We start from the raw sequence: 18,754 nt of genomic DNA, 5'->3' as shown, positions 1-18,754 counted from the left end.
AAAGTGAACCAGATGGATGGCATGTAATTGGCTCAAAACAGTTCCACTAGATTCAGCTCTAGCGTTATTTGCCAAGCAGTAAGTGGTCTGTTAAATGCTTTGCTCTTTAAACTAAAACATTCAGATTTTTCTTTGTGGGAATTTACACCCATTTTCTTCTTAAAAAATAAATAAATATATATATATATATATATATATTTATTTTTTAAAGGAAAATGAAGCTATGAAAAGTATTTACAAATGCCATTTGTCCACCGTCTGGTCACTCTGCAGTAGTAGTGTGTTGGAGATGAGCTGTTTGTTCTGTAATAGAGCGCAGGCCCAGTGTGAGGTCATACGAAGGGAAGCGTTCCAATCTGCTCATACTGACATCTTTGTTTTGTCCAAATTCAACAAGTCATACACATACACATGGCAGCCACAGCTACAGTACAGACCTCAGGAATGTAAGACTGTAATTGGCATGCAACACAAATTATCATACAACACACAAAAGGCCAACAGTTTCATTGTATTTGTAACACATGCCTGCATATCTGTGGCGTCCATCATTCATGTAAAATTCTGTGGGATAATTGTTTGAATGGGACTATTGAAAAAGGATTTAACACAAAAATGTAGCAATGTTCAGTCCACCACTTTGGTCCAGGCTGAAATATCTAAACAATCCAGTTTATTGCCATCAAATTTTGTACAGACATGCACGGTCCAGCGAGGAAAGTCAACTGATTTTAGTGATGTCCTGAATTTTTCTCCAGGGCCACTGGCAGTCAACATTACTGATTTTAAATTAAATATCTTTTTAATTCTTGAATTAGGTTAAGTGCAGTGGAATATCTATGGTAGGAGGGCAACTGCTAGTAATTTCAATGGCCATCTGGTCAAATATCAGTTTCTAATATTTGGATATAAGAGACCTGCAAAATTAAGAACATCCCCATCAGCCCCAGCTGTAATTTCTCTTATTTGCAAATTAGAAAATGTTATTATCTTTCACTCAAAACACTGCTACACCTGCAGCCTGCCAAGACAGCAAGAATGGCACTGGGTCTCAATGTATCTACTTACATGTAGTTTACACTGAATTGTTTGTAAACTTATATTCGTGGTGTGTGAATTTCGACGAAGTGTTGTTGTTGTTGTGCACTTACCGGAAACGACGGCCGCATCACCTGCGGAAGTATCTGCAGGCTTTGTTTGGTGATATTACCAAAAACATGTACCCGTTTTAGTGCCCACTGTTTCAAACACACAGTAAACATATTATGGCAGTACTTGGTGAAAAATAACACGCGTTTATTAATGTACAACTTTGTATTATGCGGCGCTCAAACAGCAGCCGTTTCCTAGGCCGCTTTTGAAGCCAGCCGCGGTTTGAAAACAGACAGGTGGTTCCTCCCCTTCCGCTTTGTAACAAAGATGGCGACCGTTGAGCACGATGGGAAGTGTTCAGTTTCATACACAATTCATTTACGCCTCAGAAGGACGTCATTACTCATAATAGTCAGTGTTGGTATCTTTTGAAATGAAATAGGTTAGAGCTTTCTAGTTTCCCTGTAAAAATGTAATAAGTAATGTGACTATTTTAATTACATCCTTAAAGTAATGTAACTTTTTACATTTGATTACTTTTCTGACAAATATTTTACACTGGGGAAAGTCCTAAAAAAAAAAGTTAACCGTAAACCTCAACAGTACTCAACACCAAATTAGCCAACTGTCAACCTTTTATTCAAAGTTCTTCCATATATTAATATTGCAATGTTTGAGCTTATAGATAGGCCTACTGAACATATCATGAGTCATATCGTTCTAAAACCTCTTGTAGAGTAAATATTTAGCTTCAAGAAACAAATTTTTTTTTTTAGGTGAAAATGTCCTGTTTTTTTAGAATCGTGAATGAAACTGTGAGCAAACCTGGGTCAGGTTGTTCACCGGGTCCGTGCAGCTGGAATGCTGTGTTGTCATGTGTATTCTGCAGTGAAGGTGATGGAAATATCCACAACGCACAGAGAACAGGAATAATATTAATAAAAGAGAGCTATTCACAGACACATACGGACCAATAATAGACATCAAAAGGATTTAAATGGATTCAAAGACATTGATCAAATACCATGTTGAAACGGCTGCTTCCCCTGACACCACATTTTCAACATTGTGGAAGATGTACCGCGGGTTGTAAACTGTCAGAAACTGGTGATAATGGTGAACTGCTTCTCCAGTGGCACTGGTCAACTTGCAAAAAAAAAACCCTGTTCAACCATTCGGCAGACCAAATATCCTTGTGGATACACCAGGGGGATCAACAGGCTGTGTAATTATTCTGCACTAACAGTGTATCATTGTCATTGTCAGCTGGCCATGTAATGGAGCCTCAGAGCTATAAAAGACAGTGATTCGCCACTGGGCTGTCAGCCTTTAACTCCGAGCATCACTGTGGCGCTCTGTGGTTGCCTAGCAACTAAAGGAAACTGGAGGTGCCTCTGAATTAAGGCATTTTAAGAGGTGATTTATATGAAGACCTTGATGATAAATGTCTCCATAAATCTGGAATTTCCTCGCGGCTATTTCTATGTATTCATCATTGGAAGTTCTAATTCTGGTCACAGACACTGCACCGTCACAGAGCTGCAGATCTTGTGCTGGCTGAGGTATGAGGCTGTGGCTCGTTGCAGTTACATTTTCATGTTATAACGCAAAGGCAGAGGAAGGGAACATGGCCCGTTTCCATGACACCGTAAACAGGAAATGGGAAGGGCCCAGTGCTGCCACAGGAGTCTACGTAAATCAGTGTGGAAGTTGCCAGAGAGGTCAAAACTTTCCCATAAGTCGAGTCCATGCATGAGTGACGAAAAAAACACAAAAATGCACACTCATATTTAGAAACCTTCAAACTAAAATATTCACAAACCTAAAACCAGTCGTACACATGGCTAATTCTATCTACACACTTCCCACTCCTTCCTTTGTCTTTCTGGGTGAAATAAAATATGTCCCTCTCACTCCCCCTCAGTGTAGGAGAGAGCAGGAGTGAGGCTGCCACAGTCCTTTATGGTGGCCTCCTCCAGGTCCCGTCCCCTACGGTCACCATGCCAACCTGTGCGAGGAGGAGGCTTAGCTGTGGGCCCAAAGAGACTTGATGAGGTCCTGGGATAATTAGCAGCTCATTATGGAGCCCAGTGAATAGGCCAGCGGGCTCCAGGGGCCCACAAGGGACAGCGCAATGGAAAACACAGGAGTGGAGCTCACATCAAAGGGAAGCGTTCACTTTTTAGCCCACATAATAAAGAGGAAAGAGAGATTGGGAGAGAAAATATTGCTCTCCATTCACACCTACAAATATAGCCCATAATCCCTGTTTTGAAGCCTGTGTGTGTGCGTGTGGGTGTGTGTTTGTGTGTGTTAGGATCTCTGCGTCACACCAATTGGAATATTTCACACACACACACACACCCCCCCTCACACACACACACACACACACACACACACACACACACACACATACACACACACACACACAACACCACCACCACCCCCCACCACCCAGAGGCCTTAGTTGCTCTGCAAATGCATGAAACACAGCCAGTCCTCCTACACACGCACACAAACACAGACATGTGTGCACACAACTCACCATTCCCCTCTTAAACTTAAGCTCTAAGTGTCAGAGAGCCCCAGTTAAGCTATCTGTCTGTCATCCCCCGTTCCTGTTCCCGTATCTCACAATGTGTCTGTGCCCCTATTTAGCATGCAGGCAGTCACTAATGACACAGTACCTGCCTGCACACTGCTGGGGCAGGTGAACCATATTATATATATATTGTTGATTTATGAAGTGAAGAGAAGTAATTACAACCCTAACACATGACAAATAAACTGTTCTTCAAATGGTGATGTACTGTTGCTGGTCTTTTCATAAATTATGGTGGCATGTGTAAAGGTTGTGGCATTAAGTCAGTAATGCTTTTTGTAGCTCGCTAAGAGTCCTTGTGATTTCAGAATTTTCACCCACTCTTACTGGCTCTTAAAATTCAGCGATATTTTTTTAGTCTGTACATGACCAGCACATGTAAGGCCGCCAACCAGATTTTTTTAATAATGTCAGGGGACTGTGAGGGCCACCGCAAAAGCTTCAGCTTGTGTTTCTTGAAATGGTTCATGGTGGATTTTGAGTTATGCTTTGGTTGCTCGTCCTGTTGTAAAAGTTAACCTCTTTCCAGTTCCACTTTCTCGACTGCCTGCATGACATCTACATCCAGAGTTCATTCTTCCCTTTACAGAATCAGTGCAATGTTTCCTGTGCCTGCCATACAACTCTAAAGTTGAATATTTTCACCCCCAGAAAAGATGAAAATTGTTCTTTTCATCAAACGCTGCTGCTTTTTTTTTTTTTTTTTTTTTAATCTAAACACATCTTTGCTAATTGTCCGGCTTCTCCAGATGTTGCTTTGCAAGACGTCTAACATTGAACTTTGTGACGAGGACACGTTTCAAGGCTTCATTTTGATGACTCACGAATGTGGACCCTGTTTTTGCATTGAAGCTGCAGTGTTAAACGATGCACCACCACTCTTGTGCCAGCTAAGACTTCCTGCAGCTCCTTTGCCCAGCTTGCTCAGTCTTTCAGATCTTGTTACAATTTTCACGGTTCCCTTTAACTGTCATTTCTTAATCACATTTCAGACAGAGGACATTTTTGTTCAATGTATCTCTGATCATCAGATTTCTGGGTAGCATCAGTCCACAGAAAGCGTTCCTGTTCACAGTGTTGAATAAAGAATGACCTAGATTTCATGTTAATGAAATATACAGCAATATGCCGCAATGGAGCCATGCACAAAACTGTGGACATGAAGGGAAGCTGTAGTTTTGATGTTGAGCAACAGCAGAGGGCACTACTCTTCCGCATTGCTTGGGATATTACTGCTACAGTGAGTCTCTGTAGTTATAATGGTTAGTGTGAAGCGGTATCTTTGATTTTGACCAACAGAAATGTTAAAATACCTAGATTAAAAAAAATGACAAACAAACGCATAAATCCGGTTAGATTCTGCAGCCTTCTAATGGGTTTTCTTGATCTCTGTCATAGCAACAGTGCAGCACTTACTCCCCCTAGTGGTGGTGAAGGAGACAGTATTTAGTACTGAAACCTTTGTAATTTCTTGTGGTGCTCATATTAAAGAGTTTAACTCAAGAAACTATGTACTTATTAAATTTTTAAGGGTTATTTCTTTTTATGCAAATGTTCCAGAGGAAGCTAAAGAAATTGACAAAAATTTGCAGATTTTTTTTATGGAGAGTTTACGTACTATTTTCTGTCAATATATGTGGGTTGCATAAGATGCAAATTTCCACCTTTCATCAGTTTCATTCTTTCCATCAGTGGAATGTAATAAAGTAATGTCTGATTTTTTTTGGGTGGTCCATGTTACTTAAACCTCTCAGTGCTGCAATATCTATAGAAAATTCACCGTCACATGACAAATACCAAATTTATGCCAAACATTAGTTACAAGTTGATTAAAAAGGTTTGTTTAATTTAACAGAAATTGTCAGACAAAGGCACCTAATGCATGAAATGATAACTGATTGATCACATAGTGCACCAGAGATGAAAGGAGAATGTAAACCAGATCGTAGTTCTGCATGTAAATCTTTCTCAAATATGTCAATACAGGAACAAACCACAAAAAAAAAAAACATGATACAATCAAAACAACAGAATGATTACAACAAACATCAATGCAAACATGTTATTATGGCAGACAAACATTAAAAGTGGTCCGTGGCTTCATGTAAAAATCCTTATAGGCAATGTTCACAAGACAAACATGAAAAAAAAAAAATCGTCTTGTAATTTATCACCGAGAGCCTGTAATGCGCTCCTCTGTTATCAATGAAGTGCTGAAGCCTGCGTGTTGCTCCTTTAAAAAATGGAATTGCCGTTTTCCTCAGAAAAAGGTCTTGTGTCACAGTATAACCCATCACATTATTAGTAAAAGAACAACATAACCCATTAAGACATTTATAAACTGTACAGAAAACAGAGTTTGTGTTGTTTGTACATACGTGTCTGCACTGGAGAGTTGGCGTGGGTTGATATTTCCGCGCTTCTCGCACAGTAATGCAGTTGGATTGATTTTTGGCCCTTGAGAGAGGAGACAGCTGGTCTTATCAGAGCCTAGCAGTGGCTTCAGTGGTTATGGATCTCTCATGCCAACATTAATGATCCATCCTCAACCGCACCTCCAGCACCGACACCACACCACTCCTCTAAAACACAGACGTAAAACACTCACTCCTAAAAGAATCATTTTAAAAACAGTGATCTTAGAAATCAAATATATTGCACTTAAGACATCGAGAACAGGTAACGGAACGATTTTAAGAGTTAACTGACCACACAGGGCAGACAAGGCATTAAGCAATAAAGAAACTGAACATATAAAAAAAAGAAGGATGCCCAATGCCTCTGCTTTAGTCCGTTGATTCTCCATTATAAGGAATATTTCAACAATTGGGAAAATGTGGATATTCCAGCAGCCTCTTAGCTTAGTTTAGAAGAAAGACTGGATGCAGGGAGACATTGCTAGTCTGGCTCTGTCCAAAGATTTAAAAAAAAAAAAAAAAAAACCTACCAACTAGCACTAAAACCTATTCAAAATATGTGGAAAAGCTTTATGCTAAGCTAAGCTAACTGGCTGCTTGCTCATCTCAGCAAATATCTCCCCAAATATCCAACTATTCCTTTAAGGTGACATTAGCATTTCACAGGTATGGCCGACAAGATACTAAGATTGAGGTCTTGTTTGTTTGCATGCTTGTAGTTTGAGATATGTTAAAGTCTGGCTGTAGCTAAAAATAAGAGTTTTTACTTCATCTATACATTATTTTCCTGTAACAGTGAGTCCCATGTCGCTGCATTGTTTACAGAGAAAATGCACTTTTCTTCCCCCTTCTTAATCCTCCAATTGACCTTCTGTGTCTTCTGACGATTTAATCGCAATCACTGCATGGGAAAGGTAGCAAAATTTACTGTTATATAAATACTATTTTAAAGGTTATATGAAATTGTTAGTTACACACATTCAAGTTCTAGACAAGAAAAAAAAAAAAAAAAAAAAAAAAAAATCACCAAAATTTCATTTCAGTCTGACTTTAAAAAAAACAGTGACCTCTGTGAATGCATGGCGATCGTGTCTTCTGACGATTGTACAACCAATCCTCTTCGACAGTCCTATCCTGACAGCTGACAGCATCCATGTTAATGGTATCTTCAGAGCGTTCTCTTCACTATTAAGCAGGCACCAGCAACCTGTCTATGGCATACTGTAAACGGTCCCAGTTCTTCCAGAATATGGTCAAAAAGCAAACCCCCAGGAAGGTGGCGACCACATGATACCGGCTCCGCATAAGCGGAGCGGCAAACTTGGCAGCGGTGGAAACGCACACCAGGATGACGGTTATGATGGCCAGCATGATGTTGATGCTCTTCCCCAGCAAGACTCGGGCGTCCCGGCTCTCCAGCTGGACCGTCTGCTGCTGCTGCTGCTGCTGGATCTCCAGCTTGGAGACACGCGTCTGACACGACTCAAGGGCTTCCTGAGAAAGATGGAGAGATTCAATAAGTCAGAATTCAGCTGACATTTTAATCCTCAATTGCCCAAATTTTCCTAAAAGATGAATTATGTATCAGCATATAGACACGAAGACGTAAGGATTTGTGATCATAAAAGTCAAATGACAAAACAGCTTCTTGAATTGTCTCTGATGAAGGGAACTATTGTATTCGGGCTACTAATACATTCACTTCTATACTGGTAACGACTCATTACTTGGGCGCCGATTATGACCAATAAATGGATATCAGGGACGCTGGACAGACCAGAGATTGACATTTTACTCATAGAATGATCGACCAGCATGGCATACTTTTTTCAACCAACCTAAATAACAAGACAGCTAAGCTGCATTTCCTGCAGTTTACTTGTGAAGCATCGCTCCATCCTGGATTCACGTCTGTATACCTGTATGTCTCTGGCCCTTTCATGTGCCTGGTAGGCCACCCTCTCCTCAACGCTGGCCAGTTCCTGCTTCAGGTTTGCCATCTCATTCTGGTGTAGTTCTGTCAGGTCGTTGAGTTGGTCTTCCAAACGCTCGTACCTGCCAGTCGATACCAGAGGATCCAGAAATGTTAGTTAAATATTCATATTTCAAGGCAGATTTGAATAAACTATGTATGAAGTGCTTCTGCGGATGTTAACGTGATGAATTACCAATGTACCATATGAGTTACAGGAGCACGTACCATTAAGTAAATACTTATCGGCAAATTCTCTAGATGTAGACATGGTCGTGTATTAGAGAAGGACAATGAAATATTAAGTAATATAAACACACCTGTATCTCTCCTCCTGCAGTGTTTGGCTGATAATGGCGTACTCTCTCTTGAACTGCAGCTTTAACTCCTCCACATCCTCATCCAGCTGGTTCTGGGCGTCTTTGATCTCCCTCACCTCTTCCAGGCTCAGGGCCAGTCTGCTCTGTCCATCCCCCCCTGCCTGCTGCCCCTGGCCATGGCCCTGCACCTGCCCTGTAGACGCTCCCCCTGGGTTCCCGTTGCTGTCTGCTGAAATAGACGCGCTACCTGAGGAGCACTCATCATCACTGGGATACTTGGGCTTTCCCACCAGAGACGTGCTGCTGCTCAGCCCCTTTCCTGCGTTGTCGGTGGGCAGCGGAGAGGAGGAGTCCAGAGTGGTCTTGAGGTGGGCGATGTTATCAGCGCTGCCAAACTTGTTCCTGATTAGGTTGGCGAACTCTCTGGGTTTGCTGAAGAAGAACGGAGGAGAGAGGGAAACACCTGGCCCGATGGTTTTGATCTTGTCCATGGTGGGGTGTCGGCCGCTGCCCGTCATGTCCCTCAGCAGCTCCCTGGTTGACTCCCTGGGTATGGTGCTGTGTTTGACAGTGGGAGGGTGGGGGGACGGGCTGTGATGGACTTCACTGTCTTTCATCTTTCGATGGTACTGCTCCAGCTTTTTCTGCATCTGTGCAATGTTTTGTGCCGACTTCTGGTTCTTCTTCTCAAACACCTGCTTGATACGCCCCACTTGCTGCTTGTCCGCACTGGTCACCAGCTTCAGGTACTCGGCTACATTCTCATCTCGGGCCGTTTGCTCGATCTTCAGCTGCTCTGTGACTTTCAGTATCTTCTGCTGGAGGTTGTCCAGGCAAGAGCGACTACGCTGGACCTCAAAGCCAAGAGCGGGACTGGGGCCTCCATCGCTCAGGTCCAGTTCCAGATTGTTCTCTGAAGAGCCCCGACGCATTGACACAGGGATGCTCATAAAACTGCCGTCAGTACTCCGGTCCTACGAGGAGGAGACAAAGATTAGATACTGTATTAAAAATGTTGCACTTACAGGGGGGATCTTTTATAATAGACATTTGTCTTATGAGCTAAAGTGATCATATAAGGAAAGTAAATATATGACCAATAATTTAGAATTATTACAATCATTTTTTTCACCATTTAAAAGTGCACTTACTGTATTTCTGTGTCTCTAATAGAGAATATCTACTTCAAAACATTTTCAAAGAGAGTTATGCAGTTATGCATATGCTAAACAATATGTGGGAAAAACGAACAGCAGCATCCTTAACTGTGCATTACAATCTACAGATGCAACTGCATGTAAAACTACGTGAACGACTGCGTGTATTGAACATTTGGGCAAAGTCTAATTAGTAAGTAGCTTTGGAATACAGTGGGTTTAACTAGCAGTAGAAATTAATGATGAATGAAATGAATGGCTTGGATTGTTGGGCCTTCTTCTTTTTTTTTTCTTAACACAGTTAAATAAAACCAAACCTGTAAAACATTTTTGCTTTTGTGGTCCTTTTTATTCATGTCTGAATTCATTCATATATTCCACATTGGCAGTTCTGGCTCGTGTACTATTCTTCTCTTGCCGCTGTGAGACCATCTGGGTGTGTATGTAATGCTCTTATTTGGCACATCTGTTACGTTATAAGAGCCAGAATTTAATCCTGTTTGTTTACAGTATAGAACACAGACGACACAGATGACAAAATTCAGATAACAGCTATTAATGTGTGTGAAGGAAGTGGAGCGTGCACATCTAATGTAGGTCAGTGATAATGTCACACAAAGCCACAAGGCTCAGAAAATCCCTTTTCCAGACACTGCCCCCTATGTTTTATAGTTAATTACCGTTTTCCTCATCGTGGCTCAATATTCAGTTTTGACTGCCGTGTCAATACTTCACTGTTGAGTAGAGAACTAAGATTGTGCTGTGGATTTGAGGAAGTAAAGCAGAATATACAAGGGTCGATTAAACAAATTCAACTATGGCAGGAAACCCGAAGGCGCTCCAGAAAGAGGAAACTGAAAAAAGGAATTGACGTAAGAATTGATTAGGTTTCTGAGCAGCATTTTCAAGAGTAGCAGTGTCACTTCAAGTGTAATGAAACTGCAGTGTAATAGTGGCCTAACAAGCCATCTTGCAAGTTAATCACAGTCCAGCACCAGTGTAATGTTAGGAGGTGTAAGCTGATAAAGCCTGATACAAAGTGTTGTACAACAAGCACTATGTGCGGTGCAAAGCTGCACTAATCCTGAACAAGCGTAACACTGCTAGTTTCAAGCAAATAAACAGATCACATGAAACTCGAGCAGAATTAAGTGGCAATCCTGCTTAGCCCTTTCAACATCGCCACGTAATGGTCACGTATTGTAAGCCAAGTGCTTTTACGTCTGACAAATGCATCTGCAGTTCACCACACTGACGCTCCTCAACACATGACTGTCACGTGGATCTCAAGGGAGAGTTTACTCCTAATAGTATGATTTATGCCAAGATGTATACTGGTGCACACACTGAATGATATATAGCAGATGCTGAGACTAAAACAAAAACATATTCAGCAGGACTCCTCCTCACTTAACTCAAGTTTAAGTCATCAAATTACATGTAAATTACATTTACTTGCTTTTGGCACAATGGCCTCACGATTAACTAGTCTAACTTGTTTGCGAGTGTGATAACTTGAGCAGGAATTTGATGTATCATCTCCGACATTACTAGAATGTGTGTCACCGTAATGTGCTCACAGAAACTGCTTCATGGTTGTTTTCAGCTGTGCTGAGGAGAAATGGGTCTGTCCGTTCGACCCGATTGCATACTGAAAATCTTAATACTGGATGGACTGTCACATATTTTAGGACAGATATCCATGATTACCCGAGAATAAATCCAATGGTGACTCACAGACTTTTTCCCAATACTTGAAAAATGACAATGAATCTAATGAGGTGTTAAGTGCAGAAGATCTCAAACTTGTTCTGTCCGTCCTTCCTTTTGGAGGCCAAAAAAGTCCACCCGAGCACAAAACACCCAAGCATGAATGAATTTCTCTTTTATCATTCATTTTCAATACCATGGAAACTAAAATAATAAATAAATGAAATGCAAAATCAATTCAAAAAAGCTGATGAACAATAAAACCAGCCAAGTTGTTTTATTATCTATTTTACATTGATGAATATAAACAAAAGACTCTAATCAGCAAGTTAGCCTTGCCTACATCGAAGCATATTTATGTCACCACATTAATCAAATTATTTTAGCTCCACGCCATCTACACTTTTAAGAGCCACTGATTTATTGCTAATCAGCAAATGTTAGCACATCATTATGCCCTGTTACCATGATAGTATTAGCATTTAGCTGAAAGCCCCGTTGTGCCTATAAATACAGCCACGACAAGCTGCAAGCATGGCTGTAAACTCTTGTTTGTGCATAATTGTGTGGTTTTATTAGTCTCCGTGTGCCTATAATTATATTTTACAGACACAATATATACTTATTTATGCAAAGTGTGCAGCCCTGTGAATGCCATGCTTATATCTACAAGCATGCCTGGGGGATCTCAGCCTCCGTCCTCATCCCCACTCTCTGCCTCTTTCTGGCATCTCTCCTCCTTGAACACAGAACTCTTTCACTGCGGAGGAAAAAAAGCAGACTTTGTCATGTCCTACGTCTGCCCTCTCCAGGACTGAGCTCCTGCATATGTATTCACTGGCCTGACGTACAGCCTGAGGAGCCCTGCGTCCAATCACAATCCTGCTCCTTCCGTGTTATAACTCTCGCCCAAACAATCAGGTTTACACGCAGGTTGCACTTTTTGTCAAACCTGTTTGCCGTACAGAAAGACAAGCCCAATACCCTCCTTCTTCAAGAGGAAGTGCCGGGCAGGCCGGCGTGTATGTAGCGTATATTACCGAGTCTTTTTTAGTTTTCAAATGACAAACACAAAGAAGTGCCTGTTCAACCGGACAGCTCAGACTGCGAGCTATTTCTGCAGCGCTGGAACTAAGCTAACTCCTCAGGCACCCTCCCACCACCAGCGCTTGCTTTGAAATGCCCTCTCGCGTCCTCTGCAGCAATAAGGGCCAAACATTGAGTACAGAGGTCCAAGTTTATTGCCTCAAGGTGCTGTGATAACACAGATATGGGGATGAGTGTAGAATAGATCAGATGGGCCACCTGGCAACCATTGATGAATCACTGTTGAGGCCTGCGGCAAAAACAGAACTCGACAGGGGTGAGCGATGTTTGGAAAGAGTATCGATACAACTTCCATATTTACACTGCACCTGGAGCAGTGCAGCTCAAGCTGAAATTGCACTCCACAGCTGGAGCGACGGGCGGACACTTTGTGCTACAAAAACAAGATGGCTTTTGGCAGGATGGGGCCTGATCCACGAGAGCAACTCAAATAACGGGAATAACACAACCCAGATGTTTTACACATACTGCAACGCGACAAGAAGTATGACATCTGACCACTTCCTGAGAGGAGATTCGCTGATATTGTACCTTTTCAAATTGAATAAGCGTGTTTCCACCGGCGCTGCTGCTACTACTTAAGATTTCCACCCACTCTTACTAAATGTGAGGATCTCTCTGGATGACTGGCTCTGCTAAATGAAGTAGCCTCATGCTGATGAAAATGTTCTCCTAAATCTGCTGAGGAGCTGCCCTACTTTTCACTCCTATTTCTCCCAAACACTTATGCAGCTGTCCTCCGGGGTTATTGAGGTAGCAGGGTGAAAGATGGGGAAGGATTGAAGGTCTTTAGCGATGGCCCGTGATGAGGAAGGGGGTTCAGTAAAAAAAAAAGAAAAAGAAAGCTCAGTAAGTAGGAGAAAGACTGCTACAGCAGACCATTACACGAGTCCTCCTAACTGAAAGGTAACAGACTGAAACCAGGTTTAGGTTTGATGAGATGGTATCGAGCTCTTGGTGTTCGTGGGCAAAGGGATGAACTCCTACATGTGTGCAGTAGCTGTAACACCTACTGATTTAAAAGATGTGCTGTGTGAGACACAGTTGTCTGATTATATCCTTAAAAATATGGTTCGTCACTACCAATGTGAGAATTTTCTTTGGTGTTTTCTCACTTCAGCACTAAAGATGTTGTCTTTGGAATTAGCACGCCAGGCGTACGCCCACTGCTGTTAGACTCACCCAGTGATATTAGTGTGTCAGTAGAGCAGAAGCAGAGAGACAGACAGGAAGTGGGAGACAAAACAGAGAGAGCTGGAGAGACAGATATAAGATGGCAGGAATAGAGGATACTCCCAAACACTGCTCAGCAGCACACATCATCCCAATCATCATCACCTACACCAACGGCAGTCCAGCGTGCCCTCGGGGGGCCTCCCCCACACCTCAGCCCTGTACGAGCCCCCTGTCCCCCACGCTGCCCTACATAGCACACAGCGTCTGTCCAGCACCGTGACCCATTTAATATGCTCTGACCTCACTAGACAGCATAACATAAAGATCCATCTGCATTAGCCTCAATCTTAGCCCAACAAGGCAGCTCTGTGTGCTGTTACGCTTGAGAAATCTGCCAAAATCTTTGTTACATTTCCTGGGCAAAATCAGGGGAGTTGATAAAAAAATAAAAAAAAATAAAAAAAGGTGCAGATGCTGCTTATCTTGCACTGCAGTGTGCTCTCTCTTGGATCAATGATCTAGTTCCTGATACAATTTTTTTATGCAAAAGCAGACCTTCCGCTCATCTGCCCACTGCAGCATTGTAAGAAAAAGGCAGAGCAGCAATTCAGCATGTAAGTCCTGAACTCGAGCAGGTTGAAAGCTCACACGTTATTCAGAACGAGGTGGGGATGCAGCGGCTGTTTACTAAACACTGAGCAGTATTGGTTCAGATTTGCAGAATGAACGGAAACAGTCCTTTTATTGCTCAAATAGCTGTCCCAACCTGTTAGGGGGAACATGATCAAAATCACAGATCTTTTTTTGAATACAAACAGGAACACATTGTCCTCATTACGAGGGACTAATGTTTGTCAGTACTCACAATAACAGCTGTAATCTGGTGAAACCATCAATTCACAGGGATAGGTCATGCGGACACATGCAAAGTACAAGCACAGGTGTTTGCAGTGGTCTCAATTGGACCGAAATGACAAGGCCTTGGTGTGTGACACATAAAGTGGTACTTATTTAGCACTCTCTGTCATTGCCTCTGGGCACCCCAAAAAACACACACACAAAGCAATAGAGCTGGCACACTCAGAGATGGAACAAAACCGTCCCTTCAGCAGAGAACAGAAACACAGAGGGGAAGAAGCCTGCGGTGCTTATTGGTATTCCCTCCAGCTGATCCTCATGGATACAGACACTCTCCCACTCAGTGCTCACACAGGGAAACGAGAAGAGAACCAGAGAGAGAGACAGAGAGAGCGATGAGGAGCACATCTTTACTTTTAGTCAGAAAGTGGACCCAACATCTCCCCCTCTCATCTGGATCCCACAGCTGTGGTCAAACTTTGATTGCTTTCTTTGCTCGCAGGCCAAACACTACGCCTCATTCGAACCAAAGAGGGGGGGAAAAAAAAACTGAGTCTGAAGTCTTAAGTTTCCTGAATGAAACATCCCCAGGAGGTCAGGGGAATAAATTGCTTAAAACGTATTCACTATTATCTCATAGACAAGCTGGCCCAGGACTAAATCAATAGCCCATTAACACTACTAGTGCCTGCTTGCCCCCGTGGATTGGGAGAGTATTGAATGTGATTCAATTAAGGTAAATGTGCAGCTATATTCAATGTATTGATTCAAAATGGGAGAGCGGAGAGAGCCAATGACGAAGCAGGGCCAGTGTGCTCTCAAGCACCTCATTAGACATGAAAAAGCAGTTGCCATTCACTGATTCACAGCATACAGGCCTATAAATGATACTGTTGTGATGGTTAATGGCTGTTTTTTGTGTGATAACATGAACATAAGAAAACCACTACAGGTAAAGCACAGGGTCTATCAAAGGGTCAAGGAGAAATGTCACACAAATCTCCTCTGAGGCCCCATTCGCTAAGGGTTGAAGACAGTTTCTGGAAATGAGCCATGAAAACCGGTGTTGCATCATCTTCAGCCTCTAACCTACTACATCTGCTGCACAATGGCTTTTTGAGAACCAAGACTAGAATGTCATTAGTGGCCAACAAGATGAGGAAAAGCATATCCATTCAGTCCAGTGGTAATAAACTAGCCTTACATTCAGATGTGAGGGTAATTATGGTGTAAATGCTTACATGAGAAGATGGCTCAATTTATTTGTGTGTAATTCTTTCAAGCTCTACTTCAGAAAAGTTGGTGATTTCAGTCGTTTATCAGATTAAGAGTTATACGACCTGAGGTATCTGCAGTTTATCAAAGGGCAGCAGAAGGAGTTTGAACAGGAGAAAAGACCCGCCACCAGTCAATACCATGATGCTGTTGCTACCAGTAGGTAGGCCAAAATGTGTTGTTCCACCTTTGAAGACTGAAAGTGACTGAGTGGCAGGTGTAAAGGTTCATACAAGGAAAAACAACCTGCTGCATGATACTTGACTCACTTTCTGGTTGATAAGAATCATACATTCCTGTCCTCTTTGTCACTGTCAATGAACACTGTCAGCTTTAAGCACAGGTGGATCTACTAGGGGACTTCTGAGCATATCATAAGTTATCATTAGCTGACGCTTCTTTGGTTTCCCAAAACTCTGGGTGAACAGGTTTCGTAGGCGAGTTTCTTCATTCTGAGTCAAGTGTCTGAAGAGAGTTGCATAGTCATACCGGTTGTAAAGCTCTCTGAGGCAAGTTTGACTGCCTTGAGTCAACTACATTTCTGTGTAAGGACATGAAATAATATCTAGTTGGATAGTTATCTGGACATTTCTCTATGTGATCTAAATTTATGTCTTAAAAACAGAAACTGAAACACTGCAAGAATCTGCGTAGTGGTAAATAGAAGTGAAGTGATCACTACGATAAATGACCAAAAAACAAACATTTGCAGTCTCAAAAATGTTCAATGAATTTCTTGTCGACACCCACTGTGACACTATATGCGAGTTGGGCAGCCGCCACAACATGTCAGATACAGTGCAGTGCGGTTGACTGAGAGTTTAATTTTTACTGCTGAAAAACTAGGTCAGGCATTGAGTCACTGAGTGACCACAAAAACAGAAACACCTGTAAGACTGAAGGCAGTAGCTCTGTAACAAACACATTACCTAAGACTCTCTTTCTGTTTAGATTATTATTCAGATGCTTTTGTGTTGACTCAAATTTATGGTGCAATTTCAGGTTGTATTACTGTGTTGCTGGTATTTGGTATTACTGGAAACACCTGATAACCAATACAACATGACCAGAAACTACAGCCTTAAGTATCACTATGTAGGTGGACAACATTCATTAAAAATCAACAATTTCAATAATACATTTTTTTTAATTTTTTTTTTACTATTACACGACTATGGTACTGGATTAAATTTATTTTTGTTTTTTACTTGTCTCTAAAAGTGGCACTGCAATACTACAAAATTGCACAATAATTTCAATTAGAGAAAAAAACTTGAGTGAATATTCTGCATGTTTCTCGTGGAGCTGAAATGATTAGTCGATTAATCGACGAGTTGATCGACAGAAATCACCAACTATGTTGATAATCGATCAATTGTTTTTGAGTCATTAACATTTATTTAGAAAAAAAAAAAAAAAAAGAAGTAAAATCAACTGATTGTAGCTTTCTAAATGTGAATATTTTCTGGTTCCTTTAGTCCTCCATGATAATAAACCGAACATCTTTTTGGATGTAGACTGTTCATCAGACAATACAATATATTTTAGGATGCACCCTGGGCTTTGGTAAACACTGGTCATCATTTTCTAACATTTTAAAGGCAAAACAGCAAATTGATTCATCCAGAAATTAATCAACAGGTTCAATAATAACAATAATCATCATTTGCGGGTCAGTTTGTCAGCAGATTAAAGCTCTTGGGACTTCACTACTGCGGAACTTGTGGTGGGCGAGTTATACTATTATCGGACACTGTCCAGATCCAATAATGAAAATAACTATCAGATAAATCGATCGCGAGAGCTGGTCTCAGCAAATACGAGGACGTCCCTTTACGCTCGGACCAGGATTTAGTCAGCCCCACGCAGTTTACAGCCACAGAGAAGTACTTTGTCCTGGTTGGGAGAAATGTGCAGCTTTAAAGCGGCGCAGCTGTTGTTCTCAAATGACGTGGAGCTCCGGAGACAACAATGCATCGCTGGTACAGTACGGGACCCGCCGGCTATGACACAACAACGCTGCAAAAAAAATGAACTCACATGATACTACTCACCATCCGGCTGCTGAGGTATTTCTCGACTTCGGACAAACTTCGGACGGACACGTTTACGCTGGGCATAATAACCTCCAGTTTGTAGCCGGTCAGGAGCTGGAGGGTCTTCACTTCGGTATCGGGACTAGTTTACAACTCACGCCTCAACTCGTATCCATGTTTCACCACGTTTTCTCCCTCTCTCTCTCTCTTTCTCTCTCTCTCTCTCTCCCTCCCTCACACACACACACGCACGCACGCACACACACACACACATATACACGTACGCACACTCAAGTAAACACACACTGACTGCTCCCTTCAACATACAAAAAACTGTGAACCCGAACTCCGCCTCTTTCTCTGCAGGGTGACTGAGGGAAGAGGGCTTAACTCTTTCAACACACGTGCCTATCAGTGGCTGATAAAACTGAGGTATGTCTGAAATGTAAATTTAAAAAAAAAAAAAAAAAACATTTCTTACACATGACCATCATGGTTGTAGTTGGATTAGAAACTTTGAAGCGTCATGATTTACGCCATTTTATAAGACGATATGATGTCAAATTAAAACAGTGTCTCGAATCTAGTTTGGGAAAATGAGAATAAATCATGCTAAAAAAAACAACATTGGTTAATATTAAGCAATAGAGCAATGGAAGTGACTTAAATTGATTTAAAAAAAAAAAAACAGAAGACATTATGTCCAGTTCAGGGATAGCGGAAACTTGACAGCACCACAGGGTTGTCAATCAAACAGACAGGCCCCCAAAAATACATTTTCTTTTTTTGGGGCCTTTTCTCTTATCAATGATGGGAATATTTTCAGGTGGATTGCCAGAAAACTAACAAGGAGTGACTCTAGCCAATAACACCATAAGAACTTGTGGAAGAAATCTATTCACTTAGTGTTTCATGAAAGAAGTTGATTGGGAGTCTATGGAACAAAAGCCTTTTTGAAACCTGCCCCTAGTGACCATCAAGGATATTGCATTTTAAGGCACTTCTGCATCGGCCTAATTTTTCAGAACTGGA

At 41.7% G+C, this 18,754-nt stretch overlaps 1 protein-coding gene across 2 annotated transcripts; it reads right to left on the bottom strand.

Moving 5' to 3' along the window:
• Window positions 1-5,512: 5,512 nt before the first annotated feature.
• On the bottom strand, window positions 5,513-18,028 carry LOC138206018 (transmembrane and coiled-coil domain protein 3-like). 2 transcript variants are annotated; one of them, XM_069162458.1, is made up of 4 exons: window positions 17,741-18,028; window positions 8,404-9,377; window positions 8,031-8,166; window positions 5,513-7,605 (listed from the first exon to the last, which is right to left on the bottom strand). In XM_069162458.1, exons 1-4 carry the CDS (start codon window positions 17,804-17,806, stop codon window positions 7,300-7,302), a joined length of 1,482 nt encoding a protein of 493 aa, XP_069018559.1. In that variant the 5' UTR covers window positions 17,807-18,028; the 3' UTR covers window positions 5,513-7,299. The 2 variants fall into 2 exon arrangements, with proteins under 2 accessions (XP_069018559.1, XP_069018560.1); XM_069162459.1 differs by having other exon boundaries at window positions 17,727-17,790.
• Window positions 18,029-18,754: the final 726 nt, after the last annotated feature.

The sequence above is a fragment of the Embiotoca jacksoni genome, unplaced genomic scaffold (genome assembly GCF_022577435.1).
Source record: "Embiotoca jacksoni isolate LCO1_2020_lvr unplaced genomic scaffold, fEmbJac1.0.p SCAF_3, whole genome shotgun sequence".
Taxonomy (NCBI): Eukaryota; Metazoa; Chordata; class Actinopteri; family Embiotocidae; genus Embiotoca; species Embiotoca jacksoni.
This window is presented reverse-complemented; position numbering and strand designations above follow the sequence as displayed.

Bases quoted from the DNA above. Each gene is read 5' to 3' on its own strand.
- LOC138206018 (XM_069162458.1), bottom strand. From the start codon at position 17,806: ATGCCCAGCGTAAACGTGTCCGTCCGAAGTTTGTCCGAAGTCGAGAAA. The intron at 9,378-17,740 runs GTGAGTAGTATC...TCCTCCTCGTAG, and splicing joins AATACCTCAGCAGCCGGATG to GACCGGAGTACTGACGGCAG. The intron at 8,167-8,403 runs GTGTGTTTATAT...ATCGACTGGCAG, and splicing joins CTGCAGGAGGAGAGATACAG to GTACGAGCGTTTGGAAGACC.